The 19,312-nt window shown below is 35.3% G+C and overlaps 1 protein-coding gene across 4 annotated transcripts; it reads left to right on the top strand.

Moving 5' to 3' along the window:
• Window positions 1-412: 412 nt before the first annotated feature.
• Window positions 413-17,811, top strand: LOC105335500 (uncharacterized). Of its 4 annotated transcripts, XM_066086790.1 has the most exons (6): window positions 7,856-8,053; window positions 8,207-8,655; window positions 8,921-9,692; window positions 9,974-10,130; window positions 13,631-13,715; window positions 15,176-17,811. In XM_066086790.1, exons 3-6 carry the CDS (start codon window positions 8,971-8,973, stop codon window positions 15,874-15,876), a joined length of 1,665 nt encoding a protein of 554 aa, XP_065942862.1. In that variant the 5' UTR covers window positions 7,856-8,053; window positions 8,207-8,655; window positions 8,921-8,970; the 3' UTR covers window positions 15,877-17,811. The 4 variants fall into 4 exon arrangements, with proteins under 4 accessions (XP_065942861.1, XP_065942864.1, XP_065942863.1 ...); XM_066086789.1 differs by lacking the exons at window positions 7,856-8,053; window positions 8,207-8,655 and adding an exon at window positions 413-563; XM_066086792.1 differs by lacking the exons at window positions 7,856-8,053; window positions 8,207-8,655 and adding an exon at window positions 3,068-3,209.
• Window positions 17,812-19,312: the final 1,501 nt, after the last annotated feature.

The following is a 19,312-nucleotide window of genomic DNA, read 5'->3' as shown; positions in this document are numbered from 1 at the left end:
CGTCCGTCAAAAATTTTTCAGTATCGACGAATCTCGCTGAGATTAAAATTTTTGTTGAAATTAACTTGTAATATTTTTTTTCAAAGATGACATTTTAAAATTATTATCATGAGTGGGCATCCCGGCCCTCCTCGATTCTCCGGGCAAAATAATATTTTGAAAATAATATTTTATGTACACTCAAAAGTTAAGTGATAAGAAACAACGTATTTCTCTAATCAGAAATCATGTTACTCATATTTACATATGCATTTAAGGTCCAAAATATGACTTTAAAATTTTCCCGGCTTTTTTGAACGATTTGCCTGGCAAGTAAAATATCAAAAAATGCCAGATATTTCGGTCTTTATGACGGTATATTTCAGTTGTGACTGTTCTTGCTATGGAGGGATACCTGAGACCAACCCTCTAAATACCTGAACGCCTACACCACGTGACTCACAGCTTTGAAACACCTGTAAAAAGCGCCACCGGAAGTGATTACTAAAGGTTAGATTTGGATTTTGCAAACAGAAAGTGTGAAACCAACGAGAATAGAAAGAAGTTTAAACATGGATAAACAAGTAAGTATCTTCAAATCTACTGATCTCTAAGAGTGTAGACACCTACTGTGACTTTCTGACATCGGAAACACCTGGTTATAATACGGTACCTGGGTATCGGTTGTCGGTTTTGAATATGACTGTCATTCATTGGGGGTCAGGCATTGGTCACTCCGTGTACCCCGGTGTCACAATGATCTGGCTGCCAATTAACATTTTTGCTAAAATTAAATGAATTAAATTGGAGGAATGGGTAGGCAGTGACTGTGTTTACCTGAATAATGAAAACATATAGAATTGTAAACAAATAGGTACATCGTACCTATATTTATTAAAACATGTAATTTAAAACGATAATCTCCGATATTTTACTTTCATATGTCATCCGTGTTAAAATGTCTACATCAGAAACATTTTCAACTCATTTGAGATATTATTTTTACCGATCATGATTAAAATAAAATGTCTCTCCAAATTGATCATGTTGATATGATGGATTTACCGAAGCTAAACTCAAAATCCTTTGTCTAAATGACAAATGGCATACATGCAGCATATGTAGCAAATGCTGAATCGATGAACTACTTATAAAATATAAATCATAATTCAATAATTAAATATATACATGTATGTCAATTTGTACATTGCATGCATGAACAAGTATAACTTTGTTAAGGCATATATAGCACTGAACCCAAATGTGAATAATTGTTAGGGACATTGGATCAATCTGAAGAAACATACATCATTAACATGATACTCTGTGTTCAAGTTTAATAGAAATGACATTAGAGAGAGGAATTTTAACTGAATGAGAAGCTTGGATTAAACGAGTGTGATCAATCATTGTGTGGTTATATTCCTGTATTGAGATCTACAAGGTAGGGATAGTTCTATATTGTCGGGGTCAGAGGTGACAGTAAGACGGGGGGGGGGGGGGGGGCTACAGGTCCAGCTATTTGCCGAGTCTGCACATTGTGTGCATACCGGAATATACACTTGGTGCATCGTGGCACAAAACGTTCTCGGCAATTATTGCCAAGCATAGTTGTTGTCAGTGACCATCAATTTTGGATCATGATGTACGCATGTATATACAATGCATGTACTACTGTGACAAATATGGATAAGACATTGAATTTACTTTTACCGTAAATGACAATTTGTCAGCTTGGCTTTGGATATATACGTTTAATATGGTGCCCATTTGTGACGAGATAGGCTTTGTTTACTAGCTCAGAGTCACTGAGTATCTCTTTGTTATGGCCTGGGTAATAAATTGTTCGGATGTCTGTAGGCTAGGTGAGGTTCACGTACCTGTAAATCAGGTAAATAAACTTGAATGACCAACAAACGGGTCAAGTATTTATATACACCTATATATACATGGCTACAGGACAGCTTTCATTTACATTAACAGTGAATCATGACTAATTTCTAGTCCACCCGATAATTGTTAGAGAGTTCACAGCTACCCAGAATAGCTATATCCTAAGGTAGGATGTTACACCATCAGATGACCAATATCAGTGATTGACCATAAATAACCAGATAGCGATCATAGCGGCAATTAGTGGCACAAGTGATTATAATGTTACCTTACATGATTTAATCCCCTGGTCATCCAGCAGGATTAAGTCTTCAGGAAGGAATTAATTACCAGGTAATAATCATAAGACTGATAAAACTGCTCTGACTTGTTTTTCTGTAAATCACAGACCCATTTAATACTGACCATTCCTGTTTATTCTAAAATAATTGCCCCTTTTTATTTTATCTTTCTGGCCAATATCTGCAAGCAGTAAATTAAAAGATGCTGCTTTGTGAGGTCTTAACTCGGGGCACTGCTAATTGTCTGCATCAGATGTACCATGTAGAGTTACATGTATGTAGACATATGCATGTAGATTTAGAAAAAAAATACCCAAAATGATAGCGCAAAGTCTTTATAATCACCAAGATTCATTCATGTATTTTAAGATTGAATGATTAGCATAAAAGCTAAGAAACTTGCAGTAAGTTCAATTCCTTTGTCACATATGTTTAAACTGTTGAGGAGGATTTTCTTCAACTTAAGATTTGAACATGGAATGTGATTGATCTTTCTGGGAATTGATTTGATTTTTTTTCGAGAAATGCAAATATTGAGTTCCTAAATTCATAAGTTGTCAGGAATGCTCTCCATGATATGATAATGGTCTGTGCATGTGCAGTTTAAAGATTAATAGTTTTTTTTTTTAGCAAACTGTAGCTGAGCTATTTATATAGTACATTTCAAGTAATAAAAACTTTATAAGCACCTGAAGTCCCTCCGTATAGACACTGTATACATGGTATATATGAGCTAGCCTGTCTGATTACGGGGGATTCTACAGTGGAGTGTATACCTAGCTTAGAATTACCAGTCTGATAAAGCTAATAGGCACTCAGTGGACTTGATCTCTTATCTCCCGGTCTGTACTTTTACAAGATGTATGCATCCATGCAGAGAGTCGGACAATAGACCAGGAGATAACTCTTGAGACGTTACGTAATACTGATTGTTTTATAGAGTAAATCTTTGACACACTGATCACACCTGGTCATTAGAAATCAGCAGTTGGAGGGAGAGAGGGGGTCAGGTTTACCTGTACTGTCTGGTGTGTTTGATTCTGCATGTTAAATGAAGTAAGTCCATAATACATGTAATACTCTTCGACAGGTGAATTGTTTACACCTGTCCAATGTCTATTGTCATGAATGAACCTTTAAGAATCCTTGAAAGTCTGCATTATTATATATTTTTGAGAATTTGGGAAAATAGAACTGCATGCAGATCATGCAGATATCATGCTAATTTTGTATGTTCAGGGTTTATGACTGAACATTTTCGTACCTCAGATACCTGGTAATACTACATATTTTCTGGAAATGGAGCTTTCATTAATTTTGTTAACCACCTTGTTATAAGATGCATCCTATGGAGATTTAGGTAATATACTTCTCCTTTCACTCTTTCTTACTGGTCAACATACAAAATGTAAGACAGAATAACTCTAAATTGAACGCCGTGGCTATTTATAGACCACTATTTCTGTGGAATGCCATTCCAATATCAATCTTCTATGGTTGCCCCCTTGTCCGTTAGATCAGCTGTTTATCTCACCCCCAGGGCTGGACTGGTCACTGAAGAACCAGTATGAACCGGTTTGATGGTGAATTATGCCGATGCAAGCACTTTTTTTCATGTCCTTGTGGGTTTTCTGATAGTCCAGTTTTATTCTCACATCACAACAGGAGTTTCTTGACCTTTTAAAACTGAATCCATAAATGCATTTTGTAATTATTACATAAAACTTGAATAGGATAAAATTGATGCAAAGATTTGTCAAAAAATTAACTAAGTTATTTGATTGGGAGTGGGTTTATACTTTTCAAATGGACTGGACTCAACAACAAAGAAGAAAACAACTTCTGTCTTGCGGCATTATGGTTACATACTTCAAAAAACTTTTAATCTGGATATTGATTATTTTTTTTTTAAAGTAGCTTTAGTTTTAAAAAAAGAAATTTTAAGGATCAAAGATTGAGAACTCTTCATTATATAAGTTTAAATATTTAAAAACATTATTTTTAAGAGGAGTTTATGTTTTATCAATATTATACACACCGAAATATATGTAAACATACATCAATTACATAAAATGACTCTGAGTCAGGCTTTTTTGCACTTAAGGTAATGTAAAGGGGAAAAGTTGAAGTAAAAATAATTAGAGACCAGTGAAAGTTTTTATAATTGAAAAACTTCATGAATACAAAAGAGACTGTTTGACGTCACACTAATTAGTGTGTGTTCTAAATTAGTCAAGTCAAGTTAATGGTTACATTAGGTTACAACTTCTAGAAATAGAACTGTCCCTGTAATTTATGCATGTAAAATACCGGAAATTATGATTAACTATTTTTTTTTTATGGGAAAATGGCTGGAGACCGATAATATTACATTGTTTTCATCCATGTACAAAATTGTTTGCCATTATGATATATTCCATAAAGTAGAAATCATTCCTCTGAAACAAAAATCCAACACTAAGCTGTAAGTTACAAGCTTCAGACCACATGCAGACTGGTACATTTTTGCAGCAGATAAAATTATAAGAGATACATTTACATGTACATGTAGTAATATAAAGTTAACTACTAGTAGATATGAAGATTCTCTGAATTACTGAAATTGTTTAGTGACTGTCTGCATGCAGTTATTACCACAAAATCAAGTTTGAAATCAGAAACAAAGTGATGCTCTAGATCTAAATGGGGTAGGGAACTGAGGTGTGATGCCGGTGCACCCTACAGATGATAGAATACAGCTCATGTATAATAGAGGGCCAAGGGAACTGGACCGCTAGTTCTCTTTGATGACCAGTGAGTACTTCCTGCTGACAGATCAGAGTGTCGGTACGTCATGTGAATGAGTGATGGCATACTACCGCGGTGTCCATCACAAAGAAATCAAGATGATGTATTACGTGTTAGTGACGAGGGCATCAGACGACCTTGTGCTATAGAGGGACTGGGTCATCAAATGACCTCGTGCTTCAGTGTGCTATAGAGGAACTAGGTCATCAGATGTGTGCTATAGAGGAACTAGGTTATCAGATGTGTGCTATAGAGGAACTAGGTCATCAGATGACCTTGTGCTATAGTGTGCTATAAGGGAACTAGTTCATCACATTACCTAATCACAAGCTTACTATTAAATAGTAGGATCTTTAAAAAAACTGCTTAAACTCCACTTTTGGCAGTTATAAGAGGAGGTAATGGTCACATACCGAGGGATCAATGACATTGTGTACACAGTTTGTTTCATGCTGATGTCAGCTGGTATAAGATCTCTGTAGTATAGAAAACATAATTATGGTCTATCAGTATTTAACTTGACGATTGTAAACCCAGCATGCATATGCATCACAAATTGTAAATTGCAAATATATCAAAATTTTAACTGTTAAATGTATTCTTATTTGTTTAAGGGTATCTAATACAGTAGAACAGATGTAAGAGAATCCTTTGATTTTGAAGTGTGGTCACTTTAAGAATTGGTCAAGGTTAGAGATTAGTCATGGTTCAGGCTGTGATGTTAAGTGTAATCATTATATTATGAAACAACCTCAAGGTTACAGATTTGTACAATCTTTGTGTGGAGCAAAATGAACATTCGGACCAAGTTTACCTTCAATATTAAAACATTCAGTGGTCATACAAAGAGCTCTTCAGATTGAATAAAAAGATTGAATAAAAGAAGGCCGTAATCCCCAGGACATTTAATGTGGGTCAAGGCTGAGAAATAAAACTGTACAGTCCAGTTTATTATGCTGTGTCAGCACATTTTCAAGTTAGACTTTATATAAAATAGCTAGATTTTATATTGTCAATGTAAAGACTCTCCAAAAGAAATAAAAAACCAAAGGCTGTAAAGTTTAAGATTTTTAGGACTGACTGCATGTGCTGGATTATTATAGCTATCCAGAAAAAAAAGGATGTTAAAGGCTCCAGGACCGGGACTCTTGATTTAGTTCATATCATGATCAAAAATCTTTTGACAGGGACTGGTAAATATTAATATTATCTGCATGGGCGTTTCACTTTCCTGGCATTTTCATTTATTTTTTTTTCCTATATTAATCTGATTACTCTGAGGTATAAAATGCATTCATTACATCATAATCGTGTGATTATGTTTTCTGAATTAATTAAGCCTATATCTCGTTATTTCTTGACTGGTCTGGTTTTCTTCATGTTTTCTGTCGGGAGTTTATATCTACGTATATACATACCTGTACAATAGGTGTCCTTAGAACCAGCCTCACCACAAAACTGACATCATGTATTAGTTACAAAACTAATGGCGAATAGTAAAATTTTGATATCTTTTACAAGTTTTCATAGATTATAAAGGTCAGAAATGCTAATTAAACAATTACTACTCTTAGCATAAGGCATTAAAGTGATGCATAATATATGCATTTTGTCAGGAAAATGTTCCAAAACAACTTTCTCATCTTAAAAAAAAAATGAATGCAGTCCATTTGAAAATAGGTTTAGAAAAATAATTATGAAAACTTTAAAACGTGGAGTAACATGCTGCAGTCACGCAGTGACCACAGTGAATTCTCTAATTCAAAACAATCTGAAGGCCAATTAAAACAGATCTTCAGTTGGAGATAGATTCAATTCTTTTGTCATTTGCATTGTGCTGTTTTGTTATAATTTCATCAGATTAAAGAAATTCAAGTATTATAAGAAATCAAATAATTATTTCTTAATTAGAGGTTTAAGTAACGGCGTCACTGTTTCATTTTGTAAACTGGTAGGGTATGATCACGATGATCATTATGATGTAGCTGCATAGATGACCCTTTGGTGTTGTGTTGTTAAATCCCCAGTGTCTGGCTCAGACAGCCTGTCACACTCTATCATGGGTGTCTATTGTAGCCTGGTGCGCCATTCTTTGTTAGAACACCCCGGGTGTTTACAAACACAAAACACAAACCAGATCTTTCTCCCCATCTCTGCTTCAGTCGACCATCTAACGAGTTATAAACAACACAAGCAAAGGAAAATACAACCTAAAGCATCTAACATTAACTGCAAACAACAACCGCAGAGGAAAAATAACACCTATCTGTTTTTGGACTTGTTGATAATAATTTATATGATGCCCCCAAAAATCTAGGCATAGATATTAGATTTATAATAAGATGATACATGTATTACAACAGCATCGTAGATATATAAGCAGCATAATCAGTGACGTCTTAATTGTTTATTTTCGATAAGACATAACATTCAATACTTATTTTTTATCAGTAACATAAAAGTACAAATCTACCTGCATACTCAGGTTTCTGAAGTGTTACGTCAATCGAGCACATCTTTTTACGTAAAACTGATAACTGACTGACCATCTATCTGAATGTAAACAACAGATATTTGTTAAGATCTTTTATAATTCCTCTCATTTAGATTATGTAGATTGGGATGATTTACTTATAGTAAAGGTGACCCCTGTAATGTGAAACATAAATTATTGAGATTTTTGAGACAACAATTGTACTTGATTATAATTCAGTTAATGTTGGGAAACCACTAGAGGTAAACGTAAGGTGAAAAAAAAGTACTGTTGTTTTTTTATGAGGTGAGCTCATTTGATATTGAAATACTGAATTTTCTACAACACATAATCTTTATTAAATATTTTATGTCTATGCCATTTGTCACAACACGTGACTGCTCTCTTGTATAAGAAGACGAGAGTCTTACACTCAATGCACTAGTAATGTGATCGCTACCAAAACAAGGCACCGATAAAATCGGGTGTATATAACAGAGCTGCATAGCTGGGCATCACATTGGCAATTGAACTTCAAGAAGGCTAGACCCACTCTTTGCAAAGGGCTCTCTAAATCGCAACCATTGTGAACGCTAAATATCGAATCCAACTTTGACCTTCGATGTTTCTACATGTAATGGTAAGCTAGATCAGTGTACTTGAACTAGAAAAAAAATTACGGTACATTTAAATGCTGGAAAGTAAATTAGCTCTTTGACTAAGTTGAAAGAAAAGAAGTAGACATTGGACTATAGGAGAAGTTTAAATAAAGCAGACAATTGCTCTGTTCTAGGAGAACAAAGGACCAGGTCTGTATAAAGAGGACAGAATAGAGCTGGCCGCAGGTCAGTGGAGCGGTCATCACTGAATTCAAATTCAACAGTGCCTTCATTACACAACCACATTTAGTGCTCTGTGACGGTCCAGGGACGTCACTAGATTTTCTGAGCGAGAGTCCCGGAAGCCTCTCACTGTATAAAGGTGTACTGTGTTCGTCAGAGTGACACCTTTTGGTTGTTAGCCGTGGTGAGCAGACGTTTGGTGATTCTCTCTGTCGTCTGTTCTCTCTCTGTGAGTGACAGTTGGTCGCAGGACAGAACTGTATCGCACAGAAACCGCTAACAATCAGGGGTCCCCAGTCTCTCCTGTGTCTCCATCACTGGATGAATTATCCTTAATATCCTCTAATTAACCAATTATTGATTGATTGGACTGGATAAGTGTAAAGCCAGAGTTTGTAAGGTTTGTACCTAGTGACTTATTGACCGGTGTAAAGTTGTTGAATTTCTGGAGGGAATTTAATTTTCTGATATAAAATCAATTCAATGTTTATGCAGGAGCCTGTTATTTTTCTTGAGTTGAATTGTTTTCAGATTTATAAAACTGCTGTCATCTGTATGGACCAAGTTTTGTGCTTTACCTTGGTTTTAGCATAGAAACGCATGCTCTAAAAAAATGAATTAAAATTTTAAATTGTGCAGGATGATTAATTTTCCTTTCTTTTCAGTTATTAAACAACTTAGAGCAACTTTGTGACGTCAGTGAGAATTTTACCTAATGGCTATTGAAGAAACAAAGAACCAGAGGATGGATAATACAAGCAGCATTCTAGAAAAGCAGATAAACAGTGAAATCCTGAGACAGGCCGCCTCCAAGACCCTGTCGGTAGGAGTAACGTCCCTTGAGATCTTCAGAAACAGGGTATCCAAAAGAGTGAAAATCTTGGACGTCAAATTATCGTTATCTTACCAGGATAATTTCCAGACAGAGACTGAGAGATTGGAGAAGCAGTTAGTGAGGCACGGGAAGAAGTGGTCTTGGCCGGTCCCCCAGGGGTCACGCTCCATTGTCACATTTCCCTATTGTCCCGGGGACAGGGTAAATCTCAATGTGGGACTTATTGTACACACGACCAAAAAGCATGGATTCTTTAGCAAAGAGGTTATCACAAATCCGGCTGGAAACGCGACGGAATGTATAGTGATGGCAAAGAACAACGGTGTGGGCATTGGCCTCCCCCTCCACACCGTCATCAACCAACACATCAGGCTGAACTTTGATGTGGACGGTTACGGGCACCACCTGACCATGAAGCTCCGGTGTGAGTTACTAGGGGAGTCCAAGGCCAGCCCCTCCCTCTGGCTCCGTCCCTCCACAGCTGACAAACCGTTCAGAACCTCAATGTCCCTGTACGAAATCTTGTCCAGCAATGAAAATTTCCCACCAAAACAGAAAGAAGATGGCGGGAAGATGAGGGGGTACATCTGCAACAGTCAAAGGTAGGAACTAGATATTCAATAGTTTAATACATATGTAGATAGAGGAGAGTTTATAGATGTTCTGTTGGAATTTTACCAAAGGTAAAGGAAAATTATCACACAGTTAAACTTGTCGAGGAAACTGCATAATAAGATTGTTAGTTTTAAGCAATTAATTATAGTTAAGTTCCTTGTTACAAAATTAATCTTATTAGCCTGAAGGAATACATGGATTAAAATAGCAACTTTAAATTATGATGTTGGCAACATTTTCTACATCTGCCTGTTTATTTTTGGCGCAGGTTGGTGAATTATTTACGGACAGCAGTGACTGAATGCTGGTCGTTCCGACCTTGTTGCTCAAATCAGGAAATTCCCTCGGGGATCCAAGTCAGGCAGATCAGTTCCAATAAACCCATGGCCTGCTTGATTCCAGTGGTGGAACATCGGGAGTACAATGTAAGTGTAACTTCACATGAACATCATGAGTACAATGTAATTTTAATGTCAAAGGGGCTTAGTGATGAATTCAGTCAGAAAAGTCCGGCCAAAAACAGGGATCCATGGGTTACTGGTTCCCAAGGGTCATTGGCGTAGGGTCCCTCAATCATAGAACTGGTTGAAACCAGCTGAAATTCTGGTTCTGACTTTGATGATTTCAATCATGTGGAATGGGTCAGAGTTGGTCATCTAATTAATGTAATTCAGGCAAAGGACATCAAAGGAACTGGACAAAAGATAACTCTAGAATTGGGGAAGATAAAAGGCCAAGGTTCAGGTACCTGTCCCAGTGTTTGGTTGAGAGCACATGAAGCTGCTGACCACATCATAGCTAGTACTTAACGATTACTTCACAAAAGATGACGAGTAAGCCTGAGGCCATATCTATTGGACCATGCAGTGTTATCTACCTTAGATTATCATTAGATGAATCAAGGGTGGAATATAGCTCTAGCAATTTTAGTTATGGTCAATAGCCAAGATCAACCTTCCTGTGGCCCTTGTATGTAATGTTATCTATCTCTCCATCAATTTTTGACGCTAGAAGAGGCTTTCTCACCTGACCCATTCACCTTGTAAATTTTCAAGGACATTTTTCATGACACTTGATATTAAGGCAGCTTTTAAATATATTTTCATGCTTTTTTTAAATCCCAATTTTTCTCTCACTTCGATTTAATTAAACATTTTATTAATGACCTCATAAACATTTATTACAAGTACAGATATGTCAGACAGACATTCCTAAGTCATATCTAATTCTACTTTGAAGCTTGTTGGCTTAAAGGCCACTTGCATTTATGAAGCTCCTTTGTTTTAATTGAGTTGGAAAGCCAGTTGTATGACTCAGTAAAGGCGATTAATATACCAGTACCTAAATTAATTAATTTTGTGAGCGAAATTTTAATAAATAAAACGAGACAGAACAGCCCTGTAAATGCATGTACACACACTTGGCACATCTTCATGCAGGGTTAAAGTTCAGAGCATAGGAAAATTTCATGTCTGCCTAAAGTTGAATTTATTAATTGTTAATTGATGACACAGGAACCTTACCTGTACAACACATGAAATAGCAAGGAAATGTTAATGGCAGAAGATTATGCATCAGGAAATATCTACAAATGATGGTAGCTGGGAGGGCATGTTACGTACTTCACATATAATGCTTTAATCTCCCTCAGTGATGAATCGATTTGTAGGATAATTAAAAATGACTGACATATTACATTACAGCAGAGAATGCTTACATTTTATTGTGTAGTGTTCGGATGATTTGAGTAAAACTATTAACATTGATATTCTATGATTGTGGTGGTTTTCAAATACACCCAGCTTGATGTTATTTAAAATATAAAAGATTTTTGATTTTAGAAATAGAAAATCTATCAGTAATTTTAATAAGTTTCTTGTTCTCTGTTTAGTTTGGTCAAATTTTTTCAAAGAATTTCTGTTACTAACATTTCTGAAACAAAATAATCATAGTCTGACATTAGGAAAATCTTGAATTTTTACACTCAGTATTTATTTTTTTTAGAAGAACACATTTTCTCATCATTAACATAGCATTTACTTGTAATAAAATTTTCCTCTTGATGCCATTTAGTTTATTTCTATACCCTGACAAAGTGACAAAATATTGATTAACTTAAATACTATCATGTATCACATTGTAATAGCAATTCCCTGCAAATTGTACATTGTTAATATTTAAATTGCAAAACATCACTGACAAACAGAGACAATAGAAATTAGGAGTTAATGAATACTTTTAAAACAAAGAAATCATTGTTCAAACTAAGAAAATTGATTTGATCAGGTCTCATAAATTTTGTCGCTATGTATTGATGACGAGGGATTGATGACAGGTTGTATGTCACTCAGGTGTTATATGCTCCCTATTGCGTAAATCATTGTAAACTAGACATTAAAATTGCATCCTTTTGTGAAATCATTTGACAGTTGATATTAAAGACAAGATAAATTTCTTTTTTATGCTAACGATATTCAGATCAGTTGATGATTACCAATATGGTCTTGTACCAAGTTACCTGTACCTACTCAAGTCAAATCAATAGCCAAGAGGTCACAAAGTCATGTACCCTTCATCAAAAGAAGCACTGAATTCTAATGTGAAATAAATGGCTGTTGGGGAATTAAATAAGCCTGAAATTATCTCTCTGGATAGATTGACTTTTTATTCCGCTGAAACTTCAGCGGTCACTGGATCAAATTACAGGGGTCATTTACATGAACTGCGTAGAGAGACGTTGAGGTTACATTTTCTCACCTGGACAGGCGTGTGCCTGGCAAAGTCACATATTTTCTAGCATTTCCTGATGTCATTTATTTGTAATTTAGAATTATCTGCATGCCTAACATGTTAATAGTTATAAATGATGGTAAATTACCATTGAATATGGATGAAATTAGTAAATAACAAAGGTTGAATTTTCTGAATAAGGTTAAAACTGACAAATGTTGACTAAGAAAAGGACATTGGCATACAATGTAGTAACAAAGATAGTTAGGATCTTTTGGAATAGTCTGTTCCTGATACGACAGATGAAATGAAAATACAATGCAAAATTCCTATGACATACATTGTATATTTATACTTTTTGAAAGTAAAGTTTTCAAGGTAGAAATTTCATGTAGGTTAGAAATGTTTTTATTGGATGACTTTTGTGTGTAAAATCCTCATTTCAAGGAGAAATGAAGGGCACAGGTTCTCATTGAAGCGGCACAGTGTTGATATCTAGGCTAGTAGAACTTCTCCAGCTATTATTTACCAGTACGCAATAAGTGCATGGTATATATCATTATTTGCATCGTAATATATATGTTTAATATATTCAGTTCAAATATGAAAGTTATTTTTGTAATTTATGATGAAATTCACATTTAGTTTTTGATTATATTCATTCAGACGGTAGCAGGAGGATAGGGTCATTGACAGAGTCTGCGATTCTTTTTCACGTCGCAGACGGCTTCCATCAATCACCAGACATTTACTGTTTTTGTTGTTGTTGTTCATATTATTAGATGCACATAATTTTCAAATGTTTCTGACCGTGCAAAATATTAATTACCACATCTGTAGAGTTTTTACTGTATTTATCAGACAGTTTGAAATGAAGTTTTATTAGTTAATAAAACATTTTCAGTTTACACAGTGAATTGGGTGCAAGTTTCAGTTTTCTGCTGGTGCAACTTATATTTTATCATTCAGTTGAATTTTGAGTATACTGCACTTAAACTAGCAGGTTGAAAAAATGTACAATGGTATGAGTCAAAATTCCTCTCATGATTCATTGATAAATTCTGGATCGAATTCTTGATAGTGTGTGACCCTGTGTCAAAGAAATGTAATAGCTTCTGATACAACAACATTTCCTTGGCATTCCAGTATGCATTGGACGATAAAATAATAACACACCTTTGTTTTGTTTTTTCAGGGTAGACAGCACCTGAAGCTTGCTCTGTTGGTTGTGGGGAGTCGCGGCCCCTACTGTCTGTGTGCCACTAGATGGCGTAGTGCAGGTGAGTCAAAGATGCACTTAGAAAATTCACTAGCTCATCCTTTAAGTTAGAATATTTAACCATCAATATGGGAATCTTTCAAAAGAAATAAGGGGCTCATGTTGTAGTCCAGTATGACTGTATCATTTTCCTGTAAATGACAAATCAACTTTTAAACTAGAAATTTCATGCATATTTGCAATCCGTTAAAAATGTTGTCTGTCAAACATTGGGATCTGATTTTATATTTAACAAGATGCAGGTATGTGATAGACGTCAGGGTTTTGGGAATCCTCTAGAAAAGGCTGTTTATGAGAATGACTGCTTCTAGATTCTTTTGACTTAATAGAAAGCTCTACCTAGCACAGTTTTGACAGTTAGGAAATCTGCATTTATTAATTGTTAACCGCAACAGAAATAGCCTGACTTGCTATTTAGAATTATGAAGATTCTGGGTTTTTTTCTCTCCTTGGATGAAGTGGATATCTGATGAATCATCAATGAATTAGGAAATAAGTGTAGGTTTGACAGACTGACAAGCTTATAAAACATGTCATTGTATGTAACAACTGAAGTTGACAGCGCTTTGTAGACGTCTTTTACCACTTAGGACACTTCCTGTATTTTAGCGGCCATTGTACGTCAGGTATATTAAATATGACTATAAATAGGTTCACACACAAGGAGCGAGAAGGAAATCACTTGTCAAAAAGAGATTTACAGTGGTAACGTCAGAAATTGACATACTGCGCATAGGTCCTATGCTAGGGTGCTTGCTCTCCTCCAGATCAAACTGGTTTTCTTGCAAAATTTGCACTATTGGCGAAGTAAATTGTGCTTCAACATTTTTTCTATTACATTAATAATTTTTTGGGCATATAGTTGATATTTTGTTGTTTTTAATTTCATAATTTAAAAATTAATAAATATGCTGGGTTTTTTTAGAGATACAAAAGGTAAAATTTCCATTTAACAACCATAATGAACCTATCAAAATTCTAAAATTGGAAGAAGAAATATTTTATAAAAGGTCTATAAGTATAAACTACTTACAAAGAATTTTTCTGTCAAATCAAAGGTCATAAGTTGATTAGTGACATGTAGTTCTCGACTCCTGATTGACGTTGTGAATTCATTAACTTCTCATATCAAGTAAGAGCAGACGTCATCAGTTTTATTTTTACATTCAGTAAACATGATAAAAGACTAAAACTTGTCAGTTTAAATTTGGCCCTATAATTTAGTAATTGATATACTAGCATATCAAAACCAAAATAGCTAATTTTTTATGGTTAGTGTCTGCACTGTCTTTAGAAATTCTTTTCAACTCTGTCATCTATCATATTAAGTTTCATGCACTTGCTATCAATCATTATGCAAAATGAGATAATGCAGGCCTACATGAAACCTGTATTAAATATTTGCATTTCATTCTCCTTATTTTATGAAGTTTTGTAATAATTATTTACTTTTTGTTACAGATAAGTTTGACTTCAAGATTCACTACTACGAGAAGGACGAGACATGGGGACAAAGGATAAAATGGGCAGCACGTGACTTCCTGGACGTCGACCACATCATCACTAACAGTACCGCACACCAGTTCTACTTCAAACCTGAGAGGGAAAACACCTTCATCGACCTGTGTGTAGGACTGGCCCTCAAATTCCTGGTGCGGTGGTCAGATGAGATCATGCCATGGAAACTCGAGGGTGCTCGCGAGTTTACCGAGGCGGACTTTGATCAGTGCAATAGCATAGAGGCAGATTTACTGGGCGCCCAGAGACCACGATCTTCTGTGAGCTCGCTGACCAATCAGAATGAAGGTCTTCCTGAGTTCTTAGAATCTCACAATCTTGCGCTGTTTTCAGACATTGCAGCCAAATTGTCACATGTCACAGAATACATTCCCCCTGAACCAGAAGTCCCAAGGAGCAAGTTAACGCGGAGAGGAAGTGGAAGTAGTTATGGAGAAAGTAATCATGGCTCCGAACGTTACATAAAAAAGGAACAGAAATACCGCGGAAGCACAAAGAAAGACTTCAAAAAGGCAGGCAGTGCAATAGAAATTCGTAACGAGAGCGACGGGGACGATTTTACATCGGGATTTGTGGAGGGTTGTTCGAGTGGTCCACGGTCCTGTCCTGGGTCATACGTAGGCATCGAGTCCCTGATCGACTGAGAAAAGAACCAATATCCATTGTATATGTACATATCATTACATAGAATGTTAACAAATTATGTTACTGAGAGGAAATCAGACTCTCAACACTGACCCATTTCCATTGTATATTTAAAATGTTAAAATATTTTATAAACTGTTTTTATTCAAAGTATAGATAGGTTGTGTATTGTTGTGATAAACAAATTCCAGAGAATTCCAAAGTACTGCAGTGAAGAGCTTAGCACTGTACGAGTACACATAATTAGGTCATAGTCATAACGTATTCACCCAGCCACCCTTCACCGTTTTATTCATGTTTTCATTTTATATTATTTGTAATTACTATTTTTTAGCTCTTTCAGTTTGTATTGCAGTACAATTGTGTTTTTACTATAGCGAGCTGTGCATCATATGCAGTTGACTAAATTATTTAAAATCAGAAGAAATATAGCAATTTATGGCACAATTAGTTGTTCTAAACTATTATAGCCAAATTTATAATATCATATAAACAACATATAACTGAATAAATACTCAGGCTTGTTTTGTCACATAACAAATTTCCCCTGGAAAACAGTTTTTGATGTACAGCACTGCATTGTGGGTATAACGGCCAGATTTCATTTATGGTTTATGATTTTATAATTATTGGTGACAAGTTGTACATAATATTGATTATGTATTGTGTATAAAAAAAACCCTGAACTATATTTTATATATTTTGCAAGCTGTTAAGTAGTCTCATTGCAATTGTAACCATTGTTGCTCTGTTTTTCCATGCATTTTTCAATGTTGAATAAATTATAATGTGTTAATGCAACACGATTACTGTTTTATCATCCGCTTTTTAAAAAATTATTTTTACACCATCTACCTTGGTGCATTTAAACATTTTCGTTTTTCGCAAATGGCAAAATCATCAGAAAAATCTGTGAGGGTCTAAATGAGTCATCCTAATTAATTAACATTCTTTACTTTTATGAGAAGTTCAATCCATTTATCATGGCTAGGTCATTATCTTCAACATAATGCTCAGTGGTCACATGACATAACTAGACAGGTCGTAATATTTCATACGGAGCCGTCGCTTAGCCGTCGCTTATAATGTCTTGTGTACGAAATTTTGCATTAATTTGAATTAATAAAAAGTAGGAAGTTAACATCAGGTTTAGACAAGGATTTCTGAATGGAATTGCCATCTTGATTTTAAATGCCTAGAAGGTCTTTGACTTTCAACACAGGGTTTGGTCGTGGAGTATGATGGTTATTGTAAAAGTCTTTACAGTAATCATGGAATATACCACAGAGAACATTGTTCTCCTTCCTCATGTTGTATACTTCATATTTCACATCTGTGTGCACAGAGTTGTTTTTATTCATTCTGAACATTATACATAATATTCCATTATATTCTTTAATTAAGAGTTCATGACATTTTTTTATCATTTTGTCAGGAGAAAAAATGTCGAGCAATCTTTCACATGGTGCCTGTCTGTACTTGCATAATTGGTCGTCTTGAGTACATGTGTTCTGTATGTCAATCTGTTTCACTGTTTGTTTTTATATTGACTTGTGATTTACTGTGTGATTGGATTATTTTATCAGAGAGTATATGTTAATTATACTTTTACACTACCTGTCAGTGTGCTTACCAATTTACCGTTATGCAGTCTTTTTCAAATCGTTTTTTGAGTTTATGATATGAGTTTGGGTCTAAAGATCAGCAAGAGCTTATTCACAGATTGTCTTTTGTCTTTTTCTGTATTTGTGTATATTTTGTAGTTAATTGTGTCCCACACTGTATCCATCATGTGTAGTTGTGTCCCCTGTATTGTTAGTTTTAGTCCTGTAGAGGGCACTGTGTTCAGTTTGTATTGGGCACCAGTGATGCGTGTCAGCCCCAAATTGTTTTACATCAAGTTACAGCTCAATAAAATCACTAAAACTAAACAATTGTGTTTCTCTTGTAGTATATATATGCTGCATCAAGGACAAAGTGAAAGTACCAGTGATATATTAGATAAATTTATATGCTTCTGTGATTTTGTGCAACTGTGATAAGCACATGCAGTATACAAAGATTCCTTGCTGTATGCATTCCATCATTCCTATTGTAAACTTTCAAAGTGACCTTGGATGTATTCAGTAGATATTCTACCTGGCATAATCAAATTACCAGTATCTTGTATTAGCCTTCCCTGGTTGTTGGATGGGTTACAGAAAATGTAGACAAGAGTTTATATCTATAGCAGTGAATGTTTTTTCCAGTGAATGTGGCATAGTGCAATCGCTCTGCAGGCATATTCCAATATTATATAGCACATTCAAGTGAAACTGATTTACAAGCCATTGAAGAAAAGAACCAAACAGTTTTTTTTTTCAATAAAAAGTTTTATTGCTATTGATAATGTAGGTCATAACCAGCAGTGATAGTCAGCTAATTCAACAATAATAAATAGTGTAACTTGTATATACACAATGTGTTCTATATCAAACGGAACCTGGTCACTCAGTGAGGTCACGCTGTGTAATAGAAACAACAGGTGATCAATGCATCAATTCTCCACCCCCTCAACAAACGAGGGCTCCACTGCAGGATATCCGACCCCAGTAACAACCGCCCACACAGTCTCTGACTAGGTCCTCCCCTAGCTACAACTACAGTCCACAAATGTTACATACTTCATATCACTGTACTCCTTAAAGCAAGGCTATATTATGCATACTGACACAGCAAAGGGAAAAATGCAAATTGTCCAAAATTAATGAATTCATACAAATGACATAAATCTACTTTCACTGTAACTCTGCATGTAGCACTGACCCAGATGTTGTAGCCGGCTTCCCTAAATAAGCCAAGGGAAAAGCTGAAATCTAAATACAATATTGTGTGGGGTCAAACTTTAAAGAATGATTCAATTCAAAGCTTTAAAAATGTCCATTATTAATTATGAATAACATGAAGACTACACAGTAATTTACTGATTTTCTGTTCTGCACTAATTATAATTTTTTTTGAAAATATTTTTTTCGGAGAAAATTTGAATGCAATTTTATGCATACTATGACATGATAGATTTTAATTAATACCAGGTATATTCATCTCAGATATCACAGCTAGTATATAGACCTGCTAAATACACCAAAGACACATTATTTCTACATTTCATGATTAACTATAAAATGAGTAAAAATATTGTACTTCATGTTTTCACCATTGGTTTACACATTTCAAAACCTTAGTCATTATCATAAGTCAAAATTCAATATATTGTCACATAGGCATACCTGTTAACCCTCCCGCATTGCGCGGGAGACTCCCGCAAAACGGCCTAAAAATCTAAGATCTCCCGCATCCAACCTATCTCCCGCGCGGGAGACAAATTTCTCCCGCAAACGTCGTTGTCTCCCCCATAACCCCCCCCCCCCCCCCCAATTCTGAATCTTTACATGC

This window comes from Magallana gigas, chromosome 6 (assembly GCF_963853765.1).
Source record: "Magallana gigas chromosome 6, xbMagGiga1.1, whole genome shotgun sequence".
In the NCBI taxonomy this organism is placed as follows: Eukaryota; Metazoa; Mollusca; class Bivalvia; order Ostreida; family Ostreidae; genus Magallana; species Magallana gigas.
Note: the sequence above shows the minus strand (reverse complement) of the source record. Positions and strands in the feature narration are given on the sequence as shown.

Excerpts from the sequence above, each read along its gene's own strand:
- LOC105335500 (XM_066086789.1), top strand. The coding sequence starts at position 8,971 with ATGGCTATTGAAGAAACAAAGAACCAGAGGATGGATAATACAAGCAGC. Across the intron at positions 9,693-9,973 it reads TACATCTGCAACAGTCAAAG|GTTGGTGAATTATTTACGGA; the intron begins GTAGGAACTAGA and ends TTTTTGGCGCAG. Across the intron at positions 13,716-15,175 it reads CACTAGATGGCGTAGTGCAG|ATAAGTTTGACTTCAAGATT; the intron begins GTGAGTCAAAGA and ends TTTTTGTTACAG.